We start from the raw sequence: 25,203 nt of genomic DNA, 5'->3' as shown, positions 1-25,203 counted from the left end.
GCAGGGGGAGTGGGAGAGGAAGAAGCAGGCTCATAGCGGAGGAGCCTGATGTGGGGCTCGATCCCAGAACGCCGGGATCACGCCCTGAGCCGAAGGCTTAACCACTGTGCCACCCAGGCGCCCCCCCTTCATGATTTCTGACCCTTTCTCCTTTTGTATTGGCTGGAGGGTGTCCTGCTGGGAACCACTGTCCCTTATCCCCCATTGCTTTGTACATTCGTTTATTTATTTCTAACAGTGCGGACTCTAGATTCTTCCTTTATCTGGTAGGCTATAATCTGTTTTCATCGCGGTTCACTTTGACCTTCCGTTTGTGCCACACGGCCTGGGGGCCCCCTTTGAGCGGCCCGGGTCCTTTCCACATGGCTCCCTTGTGGCTTCTGGAATTTTCCCTCTCCCCCAGCTCGGAGCCAGCCACCTGTCTGCAGAGCCTGGCTCCCGGTAGTGCAGTGGCTCTCGGCAGCTCTCAGTCCCCCACCGCTGAGGTTCTCATGGCCCTGGGGTGACAGGGGTGCGTGGAAGGCGAGTCCCAACGGGGGCTGTGCATCTCTGCTTCCAGCCTCTCTTGAGTCTGAGTCTTTGCGTCCACGCACACAGCTCTCTCTGGGTTGGAGCCCTGGAATGCCTGCCCATACCGCTGGTTCTAGCTCAGCGCCGCTGCTCCCTTCTGCTTCCCCTGGGGCGTACTTGGGACTCTTCCCGACCGACCGGTGACACATGGTCCCTCATCCTCAGTCTCTGCAGTTACTAGAGCTCCACGTGTGTTTACAGTTCTTTTTTAGGTAAAATTTAGACCCGATGAGATGGATGAATCCAAACGTACGCTGGCTCTTTGAGTTTTGACAAGTGCATGCACCTGTGTGGCTTGGCCCGCCGTCGTGCTCAGGACGTTCGGCCGCGCAGAGCGCTCTCGCGCTGTCCCCGTCACCGGCCCACACCCAGGGTGCCTGTCTGACAGCCTGCCCCACGGGTCCGCGGGGCGTGACCCGGAGCAGCGCGCCCCTCGTGTGCCTTGGCTGCCCGCCTCTCCCGTGCGGCTCGGCCCCGTGGCTCCCGCACGCCTTGTGCACCGGCACTTCACCTTTTACTGCCGAGTGTCCTCTGGGGTCTGTCCCGCACTCGTTTACTGGCTCTCCTGTCGGTGGGCGTGCGGGTTAGTCCCGCTCTGGAGAACCGTGGGTGAAGGCTGCTGACTGTTCCCGCCCGGCCCTGTGGAGGCCAGTGTCCTCACCCCGGTGTGCGCCCAGGAGGGGGGCTGCGGGGACACGAGAAGGTGCGTGTCTGACTTCTTCCCAGAGCGGGGGTGCCCTTTCTGTCCCCATTATGGCGCTTGATGTTAGGGTCTTTCCAATTTTCCTGTTTTCCGTGTGGTGGCATCTCGTCGTGGTTTAATCTACGTTTCCCCGACTGGCCGTGACTGCCGACTGCCAGTCTCAGCCCCTTGTGCAGAGGGCAGAGTTTAGGACACCCCCCCTCCCTGGGGGACTCTATCCTGGCTCTGGTCTCTGTCAGCACTGCTGTGCCCCCATCCCAGAAGTGCCCCCAGGAACCCTGTAGGCTGTGGTGTCCCTGGGGGACCTGGAGCTCCCCGGGGGAAAGCCTGGCCTTTCTAGGCCTCTGTGGTCCTGTGCAGGGCAGCATGGGCTCCTGCTTTGTGCTTTCTGACAGGGCACATTTGCTGGACCCCTCCTCCACCTTCACTCACATACGTCTCTTGCTGGCCCCTGGCCCTGGCCTGGTTAGAGAACAGCCTTTCCTCCACCCATGGGGGACACCCATCGGCTACTGCCTGTCCTGTCCCCTTGCTGGGTCAAGAAATGAGAGCAGGAAGTGGGCCTGGGGGTGACAGAGAGGGTGGTCGCCAACTTGGAGGTGAAGCTCCTCTGGGCCTCCATGCTGATGGGCCCCACCCAGGCAGGGTTCTGGGGGAGAGCCCGTGGGGGTGACCCCCGGGCCCCACCTGCTTCCCCATGTAATGCTGAAGCAGGTCTCCTCCGGCAGGTTTTTTAGAATTTTATTTTATGAGAACAGGCGGTTACGGCTCCCCAAGTGCTGTAAAAGTTAATGTGATGGCCTCCCTGCGCCTCTGCTCATTTTTATAATTTTTTATTTTATGAAACAGGACAGGGAGCTTAGTGACTTATTACTATTCATTTCGTTTCAATGCAGTAAATATTGATTCAGTTGGGGGTTTTCAATTTAAACCACTCGGCGATTATATAAAATATTACTGGCCTCTGAAATTATGCTTACCGATCCCTTCGGCTGCTCATTAAGAAAGGAGTGCAATTGTAGGTCCCTTTGCCTTCATCATTCTAATAAATGGGCTGAGGTGCGTTTCTGCTCGGGAGGCGCCACAGAAACTGCTGGCGGGGGCCTGACAGCAAGGATGCAACTCTTAATTTGGAAGTCAGTTCAAAGCACGCCTGCCTTATTTATTTATTTCTGTGTCTGTTTGAAGCAAGTGGGCCTTTCAGCTGTCAGCAGCCCCGTGGCAGCAGGGCTGAGCATGTCCTCCTGAGGTCGGAGCACCTGCCTGAGCTCCTTGGTGGGGAGGGGAGTGTGGGGAGGAGCCGGGGCTTGGGTGGGGACGTGGGCCTTGACCCCTCACCCCCTCGATGGAAGGTAAGGGAGGGGGACCAACCTTGCCACGGCCCCGTCGGCCCCGATGAACACTGTCAGAGACACCTGATCTCCCTCTGGAACCTCATCCAGAAGAGGTGGGCCTTTTCCAGGTGATGCTAGTGCCCAGCCCCTCGCTAGCAGAGCTGGGCCTGGGATGCAGACCCTGAGGAGTGAGGAGAGGGTCCCTGGGTGGGGGGTCTGGCTGGAACACAGGCTGAGATGGGCCCTGCTGCCTTCCTGCCATCTGCGCTCATGGTCAAACACCTGCCCAGTGTCGGGTGGCACATGGAAGCCCCCTCTGGCATCAGGCCCTCAGGACCCCAGCAACAGTCCAGCTGGTCCCTCTGGGTCCAGGGTCTGTTCACACATTTGGTCCCTGTCCCCACCTGTGTGGACACCTCTAGGACGGCCCCATGAAATGATGGAGGATAGTGAGAGGGTCAGGAGTGGGGGTGCGGGGCCTCCAGGGGAGGCTGCGCTTGGCTGGGCCACCAGAGTGCCACGTAGCCCCTGTGCTCCCGGGCAGGGGTGCACCGCAGCCACACTCCCAGCTGCTTCCTCCTTGGCGCTCCCACACATGGGCACTGGCCTCAGTTGGAGGATGTTGGCATGGGGGGGTACAGGTGTCTGGGATGGGGGGCCAGGATGGGGCTGAACTGCCATCTCCCTGTCAGTCTGAGCCTCTGGCCCATCCTCCTTATTGATCACATGGCCCCTGTGACAGTTGCCCCCCTGCCCCCTGCCCATATGGTGTTTGTGTCACTGCTTCCTCCCTGGCTATGGGGACTGCTGGCATCTGGCCTGGGGTAACGGGCATTGTAGCCAGAGTATTTGTGGTGAGACGGTGTCAGAGGTGGCAGCCAGGCTCTGTCTGTGAATGGCATGGGATGGGAGGGGCCCCAGGACAGGCCTGATGCTGAGGCCCTCGTGGGAAGGGAGGGGGCAGACATTAGAGCCTCCTCCCCTTCTTTGCTCCGTCTCAGGCTGGGATCTGCCCATCATGTTGGGCTGGTCACCTCCCTCTCTGGGCCCATGGGGAGCTGGTCCCTGGTATCTCTGTCCCAGAGGTAATGCTGCTAGGTAGGAGACCCTCGTGGGGTCAGAGCCACAAGTGGGAAGGCCTGGGAAGTCCAGTGTGCTGTGCCATGAATCCCTTCTGGGAAGGTCTCTGGCCCTGCCAGCCTCATGTCTGTGGCTGTGTCTCTGACCTGCTAGCTTCTGGCTGCTCTGTTTATTGTCTGCTCTTCCTCTGTCACTGCCTCCACTGTCTGTGTCCTTCCCATTGCTGCTCTCTTTGTCCCTGTTTCTCCACGGACGTGTGTGTCCCCCTGTCTTGCTCCCATTGCCTCGTGCTCTTTGTCTTTTGATGTGGGGCACGGCATCCTGGCACTGTGGGCATGCCGTGGGTTCCAGGAACAGGATTCCCTCCTTTGCCAGGAAGCCAGGACAAGTGGGTACCCTGGGCTGTTGGATCTCTGTTTTGCACACGGACTTTGCGGTGGCTGTGAGGCGGGTTCCAGCCCCTCTGGCATCCTTCCTGCCTCCCCGTTGCTGTACCAGCCCTGATGGGCCTGACTCTCCCCGACCACCTCCCATTCCTGACGTGCGCAGGCCCTGGGCCATATGCCCATGGACGGCCGTGCTGGCTGGCTTGCTCCCCCTCGCCTGAGCCAGCCTGTCTCGCCTGCTCTGGTGTCATGTCTTGATCCATATGACATACAGATGGCTTCTCTGCCCTTTGGGAGTTGGCTTGAGTGGCAGAGGCCTGCCAGGCAGCTTTCAGGCCAGCCCACCGGGGGAAGCAGTGGGAAAGGGGCCAGGCAGGCAGGCGTCTTGCCCAGGCCTCACCCGTGGGGGCAAACCCCGAGGGGGACAAGACCCTGTGAGAGCTGCCACCGCTGCGACAAAACCACAAGCCATGGTGTGGCCTCCTGGGGGCCGGTGGCTCACAGAGGAAGAGACCCATCGGCCAGGGCTGGAGTTTCAGGACAGAATGAGAGAGAGTGTCCCTTTGGTTTGCTGGACGGAAGCTTCATTCTGTAAATAGCAGGACCGTTAGGAAGGAAGCCTCAGAAGGTCCTGTTAAGTTTCTCCCCATGGAACCCTGGGAAGATGACCCTTAGGCTGTGCCTGGGCCCCCTGGCTGCCACACCTGGCCAGCACCGAGGGCTCTCCTGTGACAGCACCGGTGACCCCTGGTGTCCCTGGAGACAAGGAGCAGAGGAAGCTGAAAATACTGCCTCTGACAGGAAGAAATAAAACGTCCTTGTCACCCAGCAGTACCTAGGTGCCTTACACAATCAAACAGCATTTTAAATACCACTTTTATCCTGGTTTTAGAGGGAGTAGTAAAGCATCGCTCAGATAATCAATATCATATTTAACTCTTTGCATATATCAACCTTTCAGCCTGCTCTTACCCGAAAACATGATTCCCCTCTCAGGGCTGGGCCAGGGACCTCTGAAGGCTGGTGAGGGAGACGTTGCTCTGAGGGTTTCGGGAGCCTCACGGCTGCTGAGGACCGTGGCTAAAGAGCCCCTGCAAGCAAGTGCTCGCTCAGGCCCCACTTTGTGGTACCAGCATCCACCCTGCCCTGTGTCATGGGCAGGTTCTCTGGGCCGGGGCATCCAGAGAGATGGGCCTTGGGACAGGTGTCTTTGCCCTGCCGTGATCCTGGCAGTGAGCCTTAGCCCCCTGCTGCCTACCTTCTTTCTGTACTCACCTCTCTCCCCCAACTGTGTGGCCCTCCATGAGCCCCTCCTAACTGGGGCCTTCCCTCACCCTTAGCTCTTCACCCTTTGCCCTTCGGGGCTCTGACCAGGGTCAGAGCTGCTGAGCCAGGCTGTAGCCCATCCAGTGCTAGGGCCCGTCCACCTCCTCCATCTCTCGCCTGGTACCTTCCAAGGCTGCCAGAGGGCCCCTGCGCCACTTCATGTGCAGACTGGGGACAGTTCAGGAATCTTTTGTTTTAAATGTTATGTCTTGAATGGGTGGGCGCTGCAGTTGCAGAGACCTCCTTGTGTTGGGGACAGGCCCAGTAACCCCTGCCCGCAGGGTTGCCGCCGTGGCCGGGGGGCATACCAACCCCAGCTTCCACTGAGCCTGGCTCTTCGGGGTCCCTCTCCCCTATCCGAGAGCCAGCAGGCAGGTGCAAAGTGGTTTGATTTTCCTGTGACTTTCCTCCAAGTCAGCAAGGTTTCCCCGGCTGCCCCGCCCACTCCCCAGAGTAAGGAGCCCTGGTTTAATTTGCGGTTAGATGTCTGTTAAGATTGCGTCCACTTCCCAAGTCAGCACTTAATTGGCAAGGCACTTGATTTAACAGCGTGGGAGCCTCCACCGGAAAAATGGCTTGAATAAATCACCGCCTGACGCCAGAAAATAGATATAATCTCAGCATTAACTACATTAATAGTAGCAGGAGCCGAATTAAGAAAGCCATAAAGCATAGGCGGGGGAGCATAAATTATGGCCCGAGCTCTGTCCCCTAGGCGTGCCTCTGGCCTGGGGGCGGGGCGGGCGGAGAGGCGGTCCAGTCCCGGCCCCGCCCCACCCGCCCTGCCCCGCCCTCTCCCCCGCACGCCCCGCCCAGCCCGGCTCCCCCGCTCCTGGGCCTGCTCCCCCCGTCCGCCGTGCTCCCCTGTCGGAGTCTGACGCATTGGGCGCCTGGCACAGAACACCCCTCCGCCCCCACTCACACCCGTCCGCCCCCACTCACCCCACCCCTGGCTCCTACCCTCGGGCCTGGCTTTGCCTGCGTACGTGCTACTGGGCGCTGGCCAGGGTGCTAGAGCGAGTCAGGACACGAGTGTTGGAGCAGGGAGTGCGCTCGCCTCCCACCCCCTCACCCCCCCACCCCCCCACCCGCCTTTGCCTTCTCCCCCTCCCTGCTGCGGGCCGCGGACTGGAAGGCTTCTTGGAGGAGGCAGACACAACTTGATCACCAGTTCGTACCCCTCAGGCCTGGCAGTTGAAAGTCGCCTCTTCATTGTTGCTGTTCTGTCTTCTCCAGTTCTGGCTGCCGGGGCAGTGGGGGCGGTGTGCCCTGGGTCTCCCCCACCCTTCTCAGGGGGAGTCCCGGCTGCCACAGACGTTTCCACACTTTAGTGGAGGAGGATGCTATCCAGTTTTAATTTTGGTTTTATTCATATTGTTAAGTTCAACATTTTTTATGTTTACTGTTCATTTGCCTCCGGCCTGTTTCTTACAAGTTTGCAAGACTTGTAGGTATTCAGGGGGTCACCCTCTGTTTTCTCAGAGATGATCATTGTTTCTCAGTTTGAGTATTGCCTTCCAGTTTTGTTTATGAGGCTTTTTAGCAGATCTTTTTGCTCTTCTGTGTACTTAGATCTGTCAGTGTCTGAAGACTTAGTGTCTTGATTTGTTCGCAACAGCCTCCCCACCCCAAGGTTATAGGAGTTCAGTTATATTTTCTTCTAGTGCTGTGGTTTCAAGTTGTACATTTAAAACTTTAATCTACCTGGAATTTATTTGGGGTTATGGTGTAAGATGTAAGTTCAAAGTTCATCTTGTTTAATAGTTATCTGGTTGTCTCAAGCCCACTTATTAACTATCAGGCTTTTTCCATTATTTAAAAATGTCGCCTTTATCACGTACAAATGCTTGTTCCCGAACTTGGCTTTTTGCACAGATCTTCCTCTCTGATTTTCCCTTTGTGAAACGTTTGTAGTTTGTATCTTTGGTGGTCAGTTCTGTGGACTTTTCATCCTGCGTACCCACCCCCCAGGTCGGGCAGGGGGTGCGCACTTCCTGCCCGAGCTCCAGGTCTCTCTCGCGCCCCTCCCAGCACCCCACCTCATCCCACTGATGACCACTGCTCTGGCCTTTCTCAGTCTGGATGGGCTCTGCCTTGAGGCTCTCAGTGGACGGAATCATACGGGAGGTACTGTTTGGTGTCTAACTTCATTTGCTCACCATTTGTTACATGAATCGTCCGAACAGACTCATGGGCCGCGGCCCTGACCCCTGTGCGGCTGTGCACAGAGAAGGGGCCTTTGTAGAAGTGGTCAAGGTTAAATGAAGTCACTGGGGTGGGGCCCTAATCTGATAGGATTGGAGTCCTTATAAGTAGAGGAAGAGACCAGAGCTCTCTGTCAGCGTACGGGAAGTCCCATGTGAGGACACAGGGAGAAGGTGAGCACCTGCAAGCCAGGAAAGACACATGCTGGCACCTTGACCTTGGACTTCTGGCCCCCAGAACCATACGAAAATCGGCTTCTGTTGTGTAAGCTGTCCCGTCTGTGGTGCTGGCCATCAGCCCAAGCTGACTGAGACCCTGTTGTTCCCCGGGTCCAGGTGCGCCACTGTGGCTAGCGGTGGTGTGTTCTTTTCCCTCCAGGTGTGTGGACATGCCACAGTTTAGTCACTGTGCTTGATGACGCGTTGATGGCATAGTTCTAGTCTTTGCTGCTCCCTTGTCTTGTTGGGCATGTCGCCGACTGACTCAGAGCCCTGGTTTCTGTGGACTTGCTCCGGCAGAGGTGTGGGGTGCCGTGCTGCGGTAGGTAAGGACGGTGCCCTCCCGCTGTGGCTGTCCTCTCCCGCACTCCCTCAGCGGGAGGGCACGCCAGCCTCCTGTGGCCTCGGCAGCACGTGCTGTTCTCTTGTCTTCCCCCTGTAACCATGCCGTGGGAGTGAACTGGCGTCTCACCCAAACCTTCTTTATAGAGGGGGAGCCAGGGCAAGGAGGGGCAGAGGGAGAGGGAGGGTCTCCAGCAGACTTCACGCCCAACGTGGAGCTACTGCAGGGGTCAGAATCAGGACCCTGAGATCACCACCTGCGCTGAAACCAAGAGTCGGACGCTCAACCGACTGAGCCACCCAGGCACCCCAGAGCCATTTATTGAAATGAGCACTCGGCCCTGCCAGTGTCCAGGGACTGGAGGCAGTGCTGTCTCTGGACTCTGTGTCCTTACTGCTGACGGACGTGCCTTCATCTCTCACAAGCATATGTTCTTCCAGGTGAACGTTAGAAACACTGGCTCAGTTTCTCAGCCTTCCCCAGCTGGTCGGCCTCCAGACCAGCCAGCTGATCTTACTCTTCTGCCCCGCCCGCTGCAGGGGGCCTGGCCGGCCGCTGGGCTCCCTCAATATGGAATTCGTGCTGCCTTTGTCCTTACGTCCCAGCCAGGTGTAGCTGGGGTCTTGGAAGGCTGTCGACTCTGCTGTATTTTCATCTTGCAGTTAGCCGCCTGTTCACTTTCCGACGCTTGGGAGCTTTCACTGTTGAGCTCGTGGGCCTTTTCCTGATGTTTGTGTGCCGTCTGCATGGCTCACTGAGGACCCCAGCCCCTTTCCAGGGGAGCCGGGCCTCACTAGCAGTGTGAGCGCCTTTGCAAGGTGGTGATGGGGGCCACCGGGCTCTTCCCTCCCCTCACTTCATGAGTCTCCTTAGGTGGCCCTGATGCATGGGGTCCCCGATGGCCAGGGCTCGTGGCATTCTGTGTGGCTCTTGTTATGTTTTCACTTTGTGACATGCCCGTGGTGTGAGCTGCGCTCCTGTGACCTTCAGCTCGGCTGTGTCCAGATGCTAGGGCCCCTTCCTGACATGTGCATGGGGGTCACCAGAGGGGCGGTGGTGACTCCTGTGGGAGAGCTGGGGGTGGGGAGGGCATGCCGTTGCAGGCGGAAGGAGGCCGTGGTGCTGGAAGTGAGGGGCACCGCACAGATGAAGCTGGAGAGGGGGGGTGCAGGTAGCTAGGGCCCTCTGCCCCGGAACAGAGAGGGAGGGCGGAGTGGCACGGTGGGGCCAGGCCCAGGGCCGGCCCCTCAGCTCGGAGCACGGAGTGTGAGGGTGGAGGCCCTGAGCTGGGTTACCACGCAGGCAAGAGGAGGCCTTGTGAGGGAGGGTGAGGCACCTGCTGCCAGAGGCCAGGACGTCCGGGCTGGTCAATGGGGCCTGGTCCGTGGGGCTTGATCATACCTGTCCCTCGGGGGAGTGTGGCAGGCGTGGGCTGCCAGGGCTCAGCCGGGGCACTCTCCGGCCTGGGTTCCTGCATCCCTGCTGATGCAGGTCAGAGCCACAGACTGGTACCAGAGTCTCCTGCGGGGAAGGCACAGGAAAGGGGTCGCTGTGTGGACAGTGTGCAGGCAGCAGGGGTGTTGAGGAGGTCCAGCCCAGCCAGCTCCCGCCAGGGACACAGGCTGGAGGTGGAGGCCGTCTTGGCAGGTCCAGCTTTGAGGGAGCCTGGGGAAGTGTCCCCAGGGTTCAGACGTGCAGAGCTCTGGGTCTGGGGGCTTGGGGGGATATGGAAGGAGGGTAGAGGTTCACCTTGGTTTGAATGTCCCTGTGGGTGTCCTCAGTCCTGGGCTGTTGTCAGGAGGGTGGTGGACAAGATGGGCCATGTGGCTTACACAGGGCTCCCTTGGGGGCTCTCAACCAAGGAGCCATGAGCCAGGTGGGGTCTTGACCCCCCCAAGTCTTCCCAGAGAATGCTAAGCAGGAGCTACAATGGATGTGCTGCGGCCTGAGTTCTGCCCCTCTGTTGGCTTGTCCCTTGCATGGAGTTCTGGGGGCAAGGGCCGTTTCAGGGCTGGAGGAATGTTCAGCCGGGACTCGATGTGCATAGTGAACAGGGTGAAGGGGGCAGGTTGGGGGAGGGGGGGCAAGAGGAGACAGAGGGAGGGAGGGAGGGAGAAAGAGGAGAGACACAGAAGGAGCAGGTAGAGAGAGACCTGGGGCGTGGGCAGGAGGGAAACAGAGGAAGGGCCAGCCCTGCCCCTCATCAGCTATCACGGGCCAAGGCAGTGCTGGGCTGACAACCCAGCCCGGAGGGTGACACCCGGGCGCAGAGGCTGGAGCGCCCTGCCAGGGCCACGCAGCCTAGTGCCCGCCCTCTACCCCTCGCGAGCTGGACGCTGTGCTGCACGGTGGGGCCGCTGCGGCCCGGTACTACGTGGTTTTTGCAGCTAACATACAGAACACCAATAGCCGCAGCTGAAATGGATTTTTAAAAGTGTCATTTTATGGAGAATTTTACTTTCCATCTTGTTGTTTATTAGGCTCTTAAAGGGAAAGCTTGTAATGCATCCATTGATCGAAATACCAATTGAATAGATGTGCGCACATAAAACAGTCCCAGCCCCGCATAATGGGGCCGCGGCATTTGTAATGGGGACGGCACAATTAGTGTTGCCCGCCAGCATGCTGGCTCGCCAGGGGCGCCCTGAATCACTTCTGCTCATTCCTGGGGGGCCACGGGACAGGGGGTCCCTCACGATGCAACAACAGCCTCTGTGCTGAAGCCTTTGGGTGACCCTCCAGGTCAGCCCAGGAGCCGGGGAGTCAGTCCCCCCCCCCCAGGACCATGGTCAGGTGCTCAGCCTTCACTGTGGGCCAGCCCCTGTCCAGGCACATCCTGTCCCTGCTGTAAGCCCACCCCTAGGTCACACAGCCCCCCAGGCCTCCGCTCCCACCCAGGCCCGTAGCCCCTCATCTGCTACCAGATGTGCCCTGGAAGGCCGAGCCGTGGGCTGCCCTGGCACCAGGTGGCCTGGGAACGTGTGGCCAGCATCCAGAGCCAGCTGCAGGGTGGACGGCCCCAGCCAGGCATGGAGCCCCAGCCCTGACTCATTGGGAGCCTGGGGTCCTTGGAGCTGGCTGTGTGTGTGTGGAGGAGGGTCTGAGGAGGGCAGGTAGCCACAGGCGTCATGATGCCGGTGCCGTGCACTAGGTCCCTGGCCGCTGAGCCCTGTTTCTGACACCCTTACCTTAGGCCGGCCCTTTGGCCATCCTCTCCCCTCCTGCCCTGCTGGTCCTGCATGGGCCCCTCCCCCCAGAGCTCTCCCCACAGACTGCCCAGCATCACCAGCCCCCCGCCCCCTGCACCGGCTCCAAGCTGGGTCTTGCTCTGGGGGCAGAATGGGCATGGGCTGGGGGGGCCGGGCCCCTTGCACGCATGTAGGGGCGCACTCACACCCTCCGAGCGGAGCTGAGGTGGCGCCCGTCAGCGTTTCCGTGGAAAGCCCACTTAAGCACTTTGCAGCCTGTCACGGTGGCGGCTGAGCCTGACCTACTTGGGATTCGCTGTGCAGAGCCGCCTCCCCCGGGCACTCTGCTTCTGCTGACGGCGCACTCCCTGCTCGCCTCGAAGCTTCACAGAACCGTGCTCCATTTCCTGAAAAATGCTTCCCCGCTTGTTTTCTCTGCTCCCCAGCCAGCTTGCCCACCTCCTGCACTGTCACCACAGGCTTGCATGGACTGACCTAGAGGCTGCTGGGTCCTCGGCCATGCACTGCCCCTGCCCCATACACCGGGGGTTGGAGGTCAAGCTCTGGCCAGGAGCCTGGCTGAGCCCCTCTGCCCTCCACCCATGACCTCTGCCCTCCACCTCCCCCACCTCTGCCTGCCCAGCCCTGGACAGTGGCCGCGGCCTCCCTGCCTCAGTTCACCCACCCACCGTGCTCACGCCCGACGGTCTTTCCGACGGTCCGGGCTCCCGTGTGCTTCCTCCAGCAGCACGGGCTGTGTGTTCAGGCCCCTTTGTTCCCAGAGAGCCTCTGCTGCCTGGTCTCCTTGCCCGTTGTACGTGTCCTCTCTGCATCTGTCACCTGACCTGAACCCCAAGAGGACCAGCGTGTGGGTCCCCAGGCAGCACCCAGCCCCCCTCCTGCTGCCCGTTCTCCCGGCACATGTTCACACAGCCCCCCACAGCAGCGTGGCTCCCGGGTCAAGGGCACTGCGGTGAGCCGCCCCAGGTGCTCCAGGCGCATTACTACACGGTGCCAGGCTGGGGGCCTGTGACAGCGAGCTGTCGGGGGGTCAGGGAAGGCTTCCCGAGGATGTGACGTCTGAGTTTGGTCTCAGGGGTGACCCTGATAACGGGCGTTGGGTGTGCATGGCAGAGGCCCGTGCAAGGCCGAGCAGGGCACACACCACACTCACATAGTCCACAGTGCTTTCCAGGAAGCAGAACTGCCCAGTGTGGCTGGAGTCCTGGCTGGTGGGGGCGCGTGTGGGGACAGTGGCCCATGAGGGCCTGACAGCCCAGCCTGCGGGGTCTCCTGACAGAGCTCCCCACGAGGAGAGTCGGGGCCGCTGCAGGGTGTCAGCAGAATGGGGACAGAACCTGGTCAAACATGCTGTTTTCAAACCAGCTGGTGGGATGGGGTGCAGGGACCCCACGAGGGAGCTGGAAATCAGGGTGGGGGGCCCCCCAGCCTGCATCTCGGAGCGAGAGAGTGGGCCAGCTTTGGTGAGGTAGGTTTCCTTGCTGACTCTGGTCACTGGCTGAGGGTCCCAGGGAGGGGAGGGGTCTGTGTGAAAGGTGGGGAGCAGACTGTGGGCACATCCAGGGTCCAGGAGCCCTCCCTGAGGGGTAGGGAAGAACCCACCAGCAAAAACGCCTCTGGGTGCCTGGCAAGTTCCTGCCAGCGACTTCTTTGGTCCTGCACATAGATCTGTGCCCAGCCTTCGTGTGGCCCCTTGGCCTAGCCCTGTCCCCAGGAGGAGGGTCTGTCCCACCCTCTCTGGGTCCACGTGGCCTGGGATGGGCTGCCTTAGGGCCACGTATGCTGTGCTGTGTCCTCAGGAAAACCTGAGGACTGAGTGAGTCCGAGTGGGGGCTGGGGTCCGCTCAGTTCCAGTGTGGCTGTGCAGGGCAGCCTGAGGCCGTATTTGTTGAAAGGTGCCGTTGGACCTGGTGAGGAGGCCTGGGCATCTGGACACCGCTCCCAGTTTCGGACTTGCCCTACCCAGGGCCTCCCAGAGGTTGGAGCCACCTCGCTTACCCCTCGTCTATTACACCTGAGTCTGCTCTTGATCAGGAGTGAACCACTCCCTGGGCTGTCACCTGACGTGGCCCAGGCAGGCTGCCCATCCTCACCTGCGGGTCTGGGGTGCAGAGAGCAACACCCACCACGGGGCCTCAGGAGGGGCTGCTGTTTGTCAGCTCCTGCGACCAGGGTGGGCACGGTACTTTTGCTCTCAGGTGCACCTGTGTTTGGGAGCTGATCTGCCTGCCGGGCCTCTCGTTCACACCCATGCCCCTGCTGCCAGGCTGTGTAGCCGACGACGCCTGGGGTGGGCCCTTCGCACCCTGTAGCCTGAGAAGCAGACCCAGTGGGCAGGGGCACCCTGTGTACAGTGTTGGAGGCTGTGGACCTGCCGTGGGCAGTGGCCACGGGACGCTCGCAGAGGAGAGAGTATGGGTGTCCAGGGTTGGCCCTCAAAGCCCTTGGAGGGCGGGGGAGCCCCAGCAGACTGGGTGAGCGGGCCCTGCAGGCCGGCAGGGCACACACCACACATATCCCTGGCTTCTCAAGGAAAGCCTCCCTTGGTCTGGCCCAGACCCTGACGACCCCTCCTCTTGGGCGCCTTTGCCCTAGGACCGTCAGCACCCGGCATGGCAGAGCACCTTGCCGCCTCGACGGCCGCGGGCTGGTACTCGCCAGCTGCTCCCCAGGCCCAGACCCATGGACAGCTTTTCTTTTTAAACCTACTTTTGTGGTGTGTGTGTCTGTCTCCCCATTACCACTGCTATTCATTTAAAATGTTATCTCCCCCCACCCGTTCTTCTTGCCCCCCGGGGGGGGGGTGAGGGGGCCCAGCCCTCACCCTGGTGTAGTCAAGGTTATGGTGATAAATCCTGGGGCATTGTCACTTCTATTCGGAGTAAATTGGCTGCCCGCTTTCGGGCTGAAGGAAAGATAATTTGCTGTAGTATTTCAAATGGATTAGAAATGGATTTGAAGGGAAAGTTCATGCCTCCCATTACAAAGGCGAGAAAGAAGACTATCTTAAGGCACGGTTCCCTCCCTGGCCTTCATTATCCACGCTTAATACCTTTCCTATTTTCCAGCGTTAATGAAATTTCCTGGCGGCGTGGGCCTGCCGGACGGATGGGAGAAGCCTTTAGATCGGAGGCTCCTGTTGTAGAAAAGGAATTACAGGGCCCTCGCCGCGAGGGCAGGAGCGCTCTCCGGGTCCTTGGCCCGGCTATTATCTCATTAATTTTATCCCCTCTTCTCAATACAGTTGGTTTCCAAAGCCTGTCCTCTCCATTAGGGTAACAATTTACCGGAGTGCCGTGACACCTATGGCACTGAAAAGCTACAAGGCAGCCCCTGGCCCGCCTGGCGCCCGCCTGGCCACAGGTCCCGAGTCAGGGAGCGGGCCCCTCAGGGGTGAGGGAAGGGCAGAGATGGTCTGTGCAGCTGCAGGCTGGGGTCGCTTTCCCTGGGCAGGTGGGCCCTTCTGCAGCCCTGGCTAGCCCTCCCCAAGTTCTGTGGGTATGTCCACCTCCTCCAAATAGCCCCGCAGCACCGCTGGGGGCCACAGCCCCACACCCTCGGACACGCAGGGTCCCTCGGGCATGCGTGTGTGCAGAGGCCGTAAACACTGGGCCAGGGCGTGAGAACAGGAGAGCTGCTAGGCCTCGAAACTGCTCCCGTTCCCCCCCCCCCCAGGGGCCAACAATCATCCTGTAATGGCCCTGAAACCCAGGGGGTGGTTTTTGGTGGGAGAGGGGGACAGATCTTTCAGTCCTGTTCTTCCATAAAAATAACTGTGGCGATAATCAACAACATGCAGGGAAAGAGGTGTCGCCTGAAATACGCCTCTTGGCCAAAACTGTAAATCATGAAAGGTGCTTCTCCGAAGAAGGGCATAGGGTATGTCTGGCCCTAGTGCCTAGTCTGGGAGCCAGGAGGGCATCCCTGGGGCTCGCTCTTCAGGGCGCACTGGTAACAGCCCCAGGCTGAGGCTCCTCACCGCACGGAGCTGTGGGATGGGCCTGGACGGGACCACCCTTGGGGCCAGAACATACTCTATGCTGAAGCTCCTAGCTCCTCCTGCACCGAGATCCTGTCTGCCTCCACGTCCACAGGTCCCTCTCTGGGCTCGGCCACCTCTTGCAGCTTCAGCTGTGTGGCTCCCCTGGGAGTGGTGGTCTGTCCCTGTCTGGCCTCAGCCAGCGGCACGTGCCCACGGGTGAGTTTCCTCACCCCTCGGAGGGCTGGGTTTCTGGGGATGTGGGGTCCTGAGACGCTGGGCCGAGGTGGGTAGGTGGGGCGGAGGTCTGGTTGCCCACCTGCCCCTCATGCTTTGTTTCGTTCTGTGGCGCAGATGGGGGGATGGGTAGGGGTGGTGGCCCAGGAGGGAAGGGTCCATGCCCCAAGGGAAGAGGCAGCGAAGAGTGGTGTCCTTGGTCCTGTAAGCGGCTGCTGCATCTTCTCACTGCAGGGCCTGTTGGGAGGTCTGGGGTCTGGCCCTGAGGGGTGAGTGTCTTACGTGCATGGGCTGGGCTTGCTGTCGGTCCATTCAGCCTCCAGGGCTGCAGGAGTGGAGGCTTTGGGTGCTGGCCCTGGCCCACATGCGTGGATGAAGGGGCAGCTGCCTCATCAGCGGTGAGACCCCTGAGGGCTCTGGACACCATGGGGCTGGGCGCTGGGGCTGTAAGGGGCCTGTTGCTTTCCGGCTGAGCGAGCTGAGGTGGCCCCTGGCCCTAGGCTCAGCTCTCAGTTGTGGGGATTAGGACTCTCGGGCCAAGCTGTGCCATGTGGACAGTGACCACAGCTCCCACAGAGGGCTCACAGGATTCTGCAGCAGGGCCAGAACAGAAGGCGACCCTGCCTGGCCCCACCCTCCTCATACCTTGGCCTGGCCTCTGAGGGAGCCAAGGGGAAAAGGCAGGTGCTCACTGGACACAGATACCCTGGGACCAGCGTGGGTGGAGCTGGAGTCCCAGGGTCTGAGGAAAATCTGGAAGTCTGTCTGCCTCCCCCAGAGGATCCCTACCCACCCCCCTTCCTGCCGAGACGCGCCCTGTGTGGGGGCAGCCGGAGCCTGTAGGGTGTGGACAGCACGAGCCAGGCCGGCTGGGGTCCCTTGGCAGGACTTTTTCCCAAGATTGGTGTTTGTGAACTTGAATTTTAATTAAGGGAAACTGGGTTAAGTGCCGTTGGGCTGCGGCGTCCTCCTCGGCACTCCCCGCCTGGCCTTTGTCCTTACGCCGCAGCTTTGGGTCCCCTGAGCACCCGGCTCACTTGCGCAGAGTATCTCTCTAACGTGCCCTCAGAGGCTCTGCGCTGGCAAGAGCACCCCCAGCTTGCAGAGATACCAAGGCCCGGGGGACCCTGGGGCCGCGGGGTTGGGGTGGTAGCCGCACCTCAGGTCCGGGCAGGCCCGCTGTGGGCAGCCCCCACCAGCAGCAGCCTGTGTGCCAGGATGCCCTGAGGCCTGTCCTGGCCCTGGGTGCCCCGATGGAGATGGGGACCTGTGCGCTGCCTAGGGGGTGGGCTGCAGGGCCTTGGGGAGACCCAGAAGGGCAGGTGGCATGGCCCTGCATGGGGCTGATCACCGTCCTGCTTCAGCCAGGTCCCGGTGGCCGGTGGCCGGTGGTGGTGCCTGCAGTGAGGATGGCTCTGCTCACGCCGGCCCCTCCTGCTGCTTGGAGGCACCAGCACGCAGAGGCCGGGACTTGCCAGTGGGGCACGGTGTGTACTCTTGGTGGTAATAACATAATGAGCAGAGTCTGAGCTAATATGGAATTAAGGTCAATTTGCATAAACAAATTACTGCTCAAATGCGTCCTGAGGGGGAAAGGCCCCACGCCCTTCTGGAGTCATGAAGCTGGCTAGTCTCCATGCCAGGCACCCTGAGTGAGAGGGCCTTGTCCCCTCGTTTCAGTGGCAGCCTGCCCATGTGACAGCTGGGGGAATGGGTCAGCCAGGACAGCTGCAGGCCCACAGTTGGTGCTGGCATGGCACCCCCAAGCCTGGGGGCCTGCAGCCACAGCCCATTGTAGCTGTGGTGTCTGCAGGGGGATGTTTCTCGAAGCGGGGGCATCTGGGGCCTCCTCCCGACCCCCTCTGCCCTTGGCTTCCTGGTCCTGGATAGGGCCCAGGACCTGGTCAGAGGAGAATTGGGAGGGAGGGAATGGGCAGGCAGCCACCGGGGCTGTCCAGGCACAGGTCTGCCTTCCCTGCCTGGATCATCCACTCAGCTAATCCCAAAGGCTTTCCCGGGCCTCTTCCAGCCCGTGACTTTAAGGCATCTCCAGTCTTTCCCCCAAGCAGCTTGCCTGGATGGGGTCTGTGAGGCTGTCCCTTCCCACTGTCCATGCTGAGTTCCCGTGTGGTGGACAGAGGGGACAGGCAGTAGAGCCCGCTGACCCGAGAGCATCTGCCATCCCAAAGGCCTGGGTGGTGTGCGCTGGGGCAGCATCTGGTGGAAGATGTTCCCGGGCAGTGGTGATGACCAGCAGCTGTGCTGCGGACCCTCAGGGGACTTGCCCGAGCCGTGGAGCTCCCTCAGGATGCCCTGCCAGAAGGCCAGGGCCCGGACGGTCCTGTCTCAGGGGTGTATGTGCTGGAAGGGGGAGGCTTGTCCCCTACCTGTGCCTTTCAGCCCGGCTAGTGGGGTTGGGGGGCCCCCCGTGCCTGGGGGGGTGAGGAGGGGAGGGGACAGACTGGGGGCCCATGAGGCCGGACACACCGGGCTCTCCCTGTCTCCGCAGGTCTCTGGTGTTGAACCGCCTGCGCCCCGCTGCGGGGGGCGGGAAGGCCCAGCCCGGCTCTCCTCGGTGGCGGAACAAAGGCTACCGCTGCATCGGAGGGGTCCTGTACAAGGTGTCGGCCAACAAGCTCTCCAAGACCTATGGCCGGCCCAGTGGCGACGGTGGCAGCAGACCCCTCCTGCGCACAGGTGAGGCTGCTCAGGGTGGGGGCCCTTAACTCCCCAGCGGCATCGTGGACGGCGGCAGAGGCGTGCCGGTGACCTGCGGCAGGCAGGCCTGGGGCTCCTACGGAGCCGATGCGAGTGAGTGCTTCCCACACGGCCCCGTGCCAGGCCGGGAGCTCGTGTTAGGTTCCCTGCTTACAGAGCCGCTGAGGCTGTCCCCGCCAAAGCTGACGGGGTGGCCAGAGCAGGCAGGGCACACACGGGGAGGCCTCGCAGCCTCCACGTCCCCAGGGGAAAGCCCCCCCGAGCGCACCACCTCTCGCTTGGCTGAGCAGCCCTGATTTTCCATGTTTCGCTCCTGGACAAAGGAGATGAGCCGGGTATGGTAAACACGGCCCTGGCGAGTGAACACCTGGGGCCGCGGCGCCCCCTAATCTCATTGGCAATGCCTCCCAACTGTGGAGGCAGCCGCCGCCACTGCACACGCCCCCGCGGCCTGGGGAAACAGGCCGAGGAGAAGGAAATGCTTTGGATTCGCTTATTATACAAATTAACTAGAAAATATTTTGGTTTCAGTCCAGTTTTACCCCCATCCTTTTCTGTCAAGAAAAAAAGGGTGAGGTTGCAGGCAGTGTGGGGACTGCAGAGGCCCAGCTGCTCCCAGCCCTGCCCTGCGCACCCAAGGAGGCAGGAGGGAGAAGAGGCCAGGCCCAGGGGAGAGGCGGGGCTCTGGGGCCATCTGTAGGTTGGGGGCCCCTTCCCGGAAGCCCTTGCCCAGCTGTGTCCCCAGGGCCTCTGTCTGTGGGACTGCAGGGAGGGAGGCATGGGTGACTGGCTGCCTTTTTCCAGACAGGGTGCTAGGCTCCCCAGGAGAGGCAGGAGGGGGCCCGAAAGCCATGGCTCTGCTCTGCCTCTGTGCCTCAGTTTCCCCGTCCCCTTCCTGAGGGATTGGGCTGTGTGATCTAAGGGCCTTTCCACCTTGGCTTCAGCTGGCTCATCTGGTGGAGGAGCAGGTCTGCACTGGCTGGACCTTCTCATGGGGCCCGAGCCTCTGACCCCTGGGCGCAGCAGGCCCACGGCATCGGTGTTCATGGTCTATGAGGCCCCACACGGAGCTGCTGTTTCTGGCCAGGCCAGTGTGTGGAGTGGACGGAGCCATGGAGGGCTTCCGGGCAGCCTCTCTGCAGAGAGATGTTCTGCGCGGCCCCGACTGATGCGGTCTCTCTGTGGGTCACACGCCCTGGCCCCAGCCTCCCCCAGGCCTTCTTGGTGAAAGGCACCGCCTGGCCTTTCCCATCCATCATCCTCTCTGTGCCCGACTGCCACCCCTGACCCCATAAGCCGACTCAGCAGGCAGGACCCAGGCTCTGTTTCCTGTTGTTCGCCTTTGGGAGCTGGATGGAGCTTACTGGGGGGGGCGTCCATTCTGCTGACATTTTGACGGCCAAGCATGTCACGGAGCCACACCCCCTCGAGCACCCTTCTCTCCTGTTAGCCCCAGCAGTGCTGTTTGCTGCTTATTCATGTCAGGTCTGAGGGACTCCTCCCTGGCCTGGCCAGACATCATTGGCCGTCCTGGCATTCACACTGTCTACATGCAGGGACCCAGAAGTGCATTATGGTTTGGGGCCCCCTGGCCCTTGCTGGGACCCTGCTGCCCGTGTGCTCTGCGCTGCGTGGGGGCCCCTCCACATGGACCCTGATCTCCAGTGGGCTGGATGGGCCCTTGGGGTGGGGTTGTACCCACCACCTGGCTCCTCAGGTCCACGGTGGGAGGAGAAGCACACGGAGATAGAGAGGAAGAGGCAGGTGTGAACCGCTTGGCAGTTGCTTGAGGGGAGGGTAGAGAGTAGAGCCAGAGCTCCTGGGAGAGCCCAGGCTGCCACCGCCTCAGAGCGGTAGAGCAGGCGGTGAAAGGGGCCAGCAGTAGGGGCTGTGGGGCGCTCCCTCCCTCCACAGCCCACGCCTCACCGCACCTGAGCAGGCAGCTGTCCCACGTCTCACTGTGGAGGACACCTCGCCAAGCCCACCCCCTGCGGGTGCTGACCTCCACGCAGTCACGGATTCCCCTTGTGCAGGGCGCGGTGCGCGGAGGGGTGCCCTGCTGTGCACGCTGCCCGGGCCTCCAGCCCCTCCTCCCCCAGCCTCCTGGTCCCAAGCAGTACAGGCAGGACAGAGGCCTCTGGGGCCAGGCGAGTTCCCAGGAGGCCCCGCTCCTCGTCGGCTGAGTCCTGGGGCTCAGCCCTCCCCACTTGAGGGCAGCCAGGGGCAGGTAGGTGGGATTGGGAACACAGACCGTTGGGTGGCCTCTCCCAGGTATGAGGCAGAGCCAGAGCCAGAGACCACCAAGAGACCACCCCCCGCCTCCAGCTGCCTGACCCCCATATGGGCGGCCGACTCCTTGCTGTGAGGAAGGTGGGGTGTTCCCGGCTGCGTGAGTGCCTGCTGACCAGTGGCCTCCTTAGACAAATTATAATTAAAGGAATAAATTTTCTCCTTTGGTGTCAGCACAACTTTGACCTGGGCAGGAAAGCACAGCCTGCCCCTCCTCGAGAGGGGCAGGGGCTCCACCTCCTCTCCCCCTGACTTTTCCTCGGGCTCCTCCTGGCTGCTGGGCTTCTCTGGGACAGTGTCAGCCCCTGTGTGGGGTACGCGAGCCATGGGGAGGTGGGTATCCGGGAGAGAAGAGCAGAGCCTAGTCCCCACCCTCCTCCCCAGGGATCGAGGACTTCCCTCCGGGTCCAAGGTCGGCCCAACCAAAGGGCCCAGCCCTGGGACCTCTCCCGGCGTGCAGCCAGGTACGGGCTGTGACGCGTGCTGCCTGGGGCCGGGAGTCTGTCTCTGTCGCTGCTGTGGAGCAGAAGCCCCAGGTCCATCTGCTAGAGCCATCTCCCCCAGCCCAGGCTCCAGGGCTGGCTCCCAGGCGTGTTCAGAGCCCCAGGCCCTGGAGCGAGGCGGATTTGTGGTAGGCTCCTGCCACTCACTGGCTGTCACACACCCCTGGGCAGGTCACAGGTCCCTGTGCCTCATCTCCTCGTCTGTGACCTGCTGACCCCGCCCTGTGTGCTGAGAAGTCACACAGAGTGGCATGAGAGGGATCAAGAGAGGGCTCCCCGCCTCCCGAGCTGTGCGCCCAAGGCCCTACCCTGCTGTCTCCCTCCCTTCCCGATGTCTCTTTCTGGGGCTCCCTCTGCCCAGGGCCATGATTTCCTGGGAAGGAGGAGTCCCGCCGGGGTGCCGTGGGGCTGCAGACCTGCCCGGCTGCTCCCCCTGACCCCAGAGCCCCTGACTTAGGCTCCTGCGCCTGGGGAGGTGAGCCGCTGCCTGGCGGGGCGGGGCGGCCGAGCCGAGCTCCCAGTGTCTATTTTGGGAAGGTCCCCGGGCAGCGCAAGCGCTCCGAAGGCTCGCGCCTCCTGCTCCGTGGCTGCTGAGGGTTTTTAGCTGAACCCGGTCGCACCCTCAGCACCTCGCGGCCTCTTTCCCAGCCAGCTACTTGACGCGCATTTTTTAACACTGCACAGCAGTCGAGTGCCGCCTCCCACTGCGAGCCCCACACTGGCAGTGTATAAGAGCAAAAGGTGGCGAGGGGAGAGGGAAGTAAACCCGCCCCGTCCCCTCAGCAGCCAGGCCAGGGGCCCAAGTCTGACAGGCAGACACATGGTGACCACGGTCCCTGGCGGAAGCAGCTGGCGCCACCGCGGCACCGGCAGCCTGGGTGACAGCCTGGGAAGCCATGCTCACCGGCCGCGATCCGATGACACTGTCAGCCACGGGCTGGCAGGTGTGCGGCACCATGTGCCACCTGGACCGGCCTCCGACGTGGACCCCCGATCGGTGTCCCCAGCTTGGGAGCCAGGACACCCCTGTGGCCTGGGGCTAGCCAGCTGCTCCTCGGCCCACCCCCCACCCCCGCACCAAAACCAGCCCTGTTGGTGTTTCAGCCCCCTGGGCCACCGAGCAGAGCACCTCCCTCCCATCGGGGGTCTCGCTGCTCAACCCTGGAGCCACCCCTTCTTCTCAGCTTGAAGACACTGAGGCTCAGAGGGGCGGACACTGGCCAGAGGGCGGCGGCCCGGGAGGGACTCGGCAGCAGGCTGGATGTGGAGAGGAGTGCCTGAAGGTCCAGCCTGGGGGTGTGGGGGAGTTTGGACGTGGACAGGCTGCGTAAGGTGTCAGAATGCTTGTGTGACCAGGTCTGGAACTCATGAGAGGGGACTGAGCTGCCTGGGTCCTGGCAAAGGTCGTCCTGGGGAGGTCGAGGGAGGCGCCTCCAGGTGGCAGGAGGGCCACCTGCCTGGGCCTCCCATGCAGCTCTGATGGGGCGGCTCAGGGCCAGGCAGTTTGGGGACATCCCTTTTTAAGCCTGGAATGCTTTGTCATTGCCTCAGGTCCCTAGAATTTCTGAGTGATGTCACTTCTGCCTCTTACCACCAGATTCATTTCAGCAGCTGCCTGAGGGAAATTGAATCTGGCCTGAGAAGGTTCATGTGTGTGTGTGTGTGTGTGTGTGTGTGTGTGTGTGTGTGTGTGTGAGAGAGAGAGAGAGGAACCGTGGGCCTTCGTGGCCATCTGAGCAGCCTCTGGCCCCCACCTGCCCACCTTGGCTCTGGGGGGTGGTGACCTTGTGCCTAAAAGGGAGGCAGGGGGCTGTACATCAGTCTGGACTCCCTCCACCTTCTCATGCAGGACAAGCATTGCCCACCTGCCCCTCGTCTGCTACTGCCCTAGCCCCAGCCCCCCCCCCAACCCCAACTGCCCTGTCTGTGGGCATCCTGTCACCTGCTCCCTTCTTGTCACCACTGTCCATCTCATGCACAGCTCCCCCTTGGGCCAGTCAGTGAGCTCAGAGAGCACCTGATTAGTCTTTGTGCTTAGGGTTTTGGGGAATGGGCACCTGCCATGGCCCATGAGGGCCTCAGAGCCAGATGTGCTCGTCCAGGGCCTATGGAGGCTGAGGTCAGCACGGAGGTCCCTGTAGAGCCTGAGAGTGAAGACCTCAGGCTTTGCAGCTACGTACTCACTGTGATGTTTTTGTCGGATAACCCTGTCAATACGTAAGAATCACTACTGGCTCCTACGAAGCCAGGGGGCATTCGTGGACCCCCCCCCTCAGGTCCCATATCCCTGGGCCCTGTTCCTGGCAGAGGGACGTGGTGGGGAGCCCCCCCCCCAGCCCACCTGCCGATCCTGGGACCACCTGCCTTGAGACGAGGCCACCAGCCAGCTGCCAGATCTGGTCCCTGGACAGGCCGCCACCCTGCACCGGGTGGGGGTCTGGTAGGGTCCCAGCAGTGTATGCGACCCAGGCTGAAGGGAGCATAGGCGGTTTCCCTTAGGGGGCAGCAGTGCCTGCACCGAGAGTGGGAACCCTGACAAGGCTGCGCTGAGCAGCTTGGTGGGCAGCGGAGAGCCTGGGGCCCGTGGACCTGCCATGATGTGGCCCTCTTTCCCCACAGGCCGCACAGACCCTACCAGCAGCTGCAGCCGCTCCCTGGCCAGGTACGTCCCTCAGGGTTGGGCCTGGGGCTCACGGGTTGGGTGGGAGGGTCCCTCAGGCTCACAAAGCTCCACCCCCATCCACAGCCGGGCCGTCCAGCGCAGCCTGGCCATCGTCCGGCAGGCGAGGCAGCGGCGGCGGAAGCAGCAGCAGGAATACTGCATGTACTACAACCGGTTCGGCAGGTGCAACCACGGCCAGCACTGCCCCTACATCCACGACCCCGACAAGGTGGCCGTGTGCACCAGGTGCCCTCCGTCCCACCGGGCCGAGGGGGGGGGTGGCGCAGGGGGCCATGCAGGCGCCCTGCCTCTGGCTTCCCCTGCGCCTCTGACCCTCTTCCCTCCTTTGCACAGGTTTCTCCGGGGCACGTGCAAGAAGACAGATGGGACGTGCCCCTTCTCCCACCATGTGTCCAAGGAGAAGGTGAGCTCCCCCAGGCACCCGGCCTCCCTGCAGGCCCCGCCCCACGGTTCACCCCAGGCAGGGCTGCTGGCTGTGTGACCACCCCTACCCCGTGCCCCGGGGTGGCATCCCCCAGCTGCCACCCAAGCTGGGACCCAGCCCAGGCTGGGTGAGAGGTTGGCGGGGTCAGGCAGGGTGTGCTTAGAAGGGCAGCCGAGGACAGGTGGGCGCACTGCGGGGTCCCTCTCTCGCAGGCCCCTCCCCTTAGCCACCGTGAGCATGGGGGACCCCCTCATACAGTGCCCACCGTGGGGGCAGAGCCAGGGCAGTGCTGGGGCCCTGGCAGCAGCATGCCAGGAGCCCTGAGATGGGGGCTTAACGCGGGCTGGGCTGCCTGCCACCCACCCCCACTCTGGGGCCGCAGCAGGGTTAGAGGAGGCGGGATCGGGCCGAGGCTGCCGCTACAACAGCTTTTCCCCTTGAGGAACTTGAAAAGAATCAGCATTTTTCTCCCTAATAGAGCTTCGAAACTCTGTTGTGAGCAATTTGGAAATTCACGTCGAGTTTCAGGTTCATTAGCTCCGGCTCCGAAGCCGGTGCACATTCTGAGCTGTCTAATGTGGACGCCGCACTCGCGCCCTGAATTAATGTTATTGTTATTTGTGTGGACGTGGTGGGTGCAAACAAGGTTAATTGAAATGAGAATGCAGTTTCCTCTCGATAACGGCCGTGCTGACAGCTAGGAGGAGTTCCGTTTGCTGTAAGAGTTGGCTTTATTATCCCTTTTTATTAGGGCTAATTTGGGCTCTATATCAAAAGCCACATTAAGGGAATTGTTTGCAGCCGCACCACCGCAAGCCCCAAACGGGCCAGCCCTTCTCCCCTGTGCGCTGCAGTTAAAAGACAATTAAAGATAAACTCTTCACGTTAAATCACCCTTTGTTTCTTTGCTTTCTCCCTCATTCCCTCCCTGGCCTCCCCCCTGCCCTGCCCTGGAAACCCCTGCATGGGGTTCCTGGCAGGCCGGCCAGAGCTCAG

At 61.4% G+C, this 25,203-nt stretch overlaps 1 protein-coding gene across 3 annotated transcripts in view; it reads left to right on the top strand.

The window, feature by feature from the left end:
* The window catches only part of ZC3H3 (zinc finger CCCH-type containing 3), a 91,706-nt gene that overhangs the window by 43,091 nt on the left and 23,412 nt on the right, over positions 1-25,203 (top strand). For all 3 annotated transcript variants that reach the window (XM_040625731.1, XM_040625732.1, XM_040625730.1), the window contains 4 exons: positions 18,100-18,287; positions 23,720-23,762; positions 23,847-24,008; positions 24,117-24,186. In XM_040625731.1, coding sequence (XP_040481665.1) covers positions 18,100-18,287; positions 23,720-23,762; positions 23,847-24,008; positions 24,117-24,186 — 463 coding nt within the window. The remainder of the gene's footprint in view (positions 1-18,099; positions 18,288-23,719; positions 23,763-23,846; positions 24,009-24,116; positions 24,187-25,203) is intronic.

The sequence above is a fragment of the Ursus maritimus genome, unplaced genomic scaffold (genome assembly GCF_017311325.1).
Source record: "Ursus maritimus isolate PB19 unplaced genomic scaffold, ASM1731132v1 scaffold_9, whole genome shotgun sequence".
In the NCBI taxonomy this organism is placed as follows: domain Eukaryota; kingdom Metazoa; phylum Chordata; class Mammalia; order Carnivora; family Ursidae; genus Ursus; species Ursus maritimus.
Note: the sequence above shows the minus strand (reverse complement) of the source record. Positions and strands in the feature narration are given on the sequence as shown.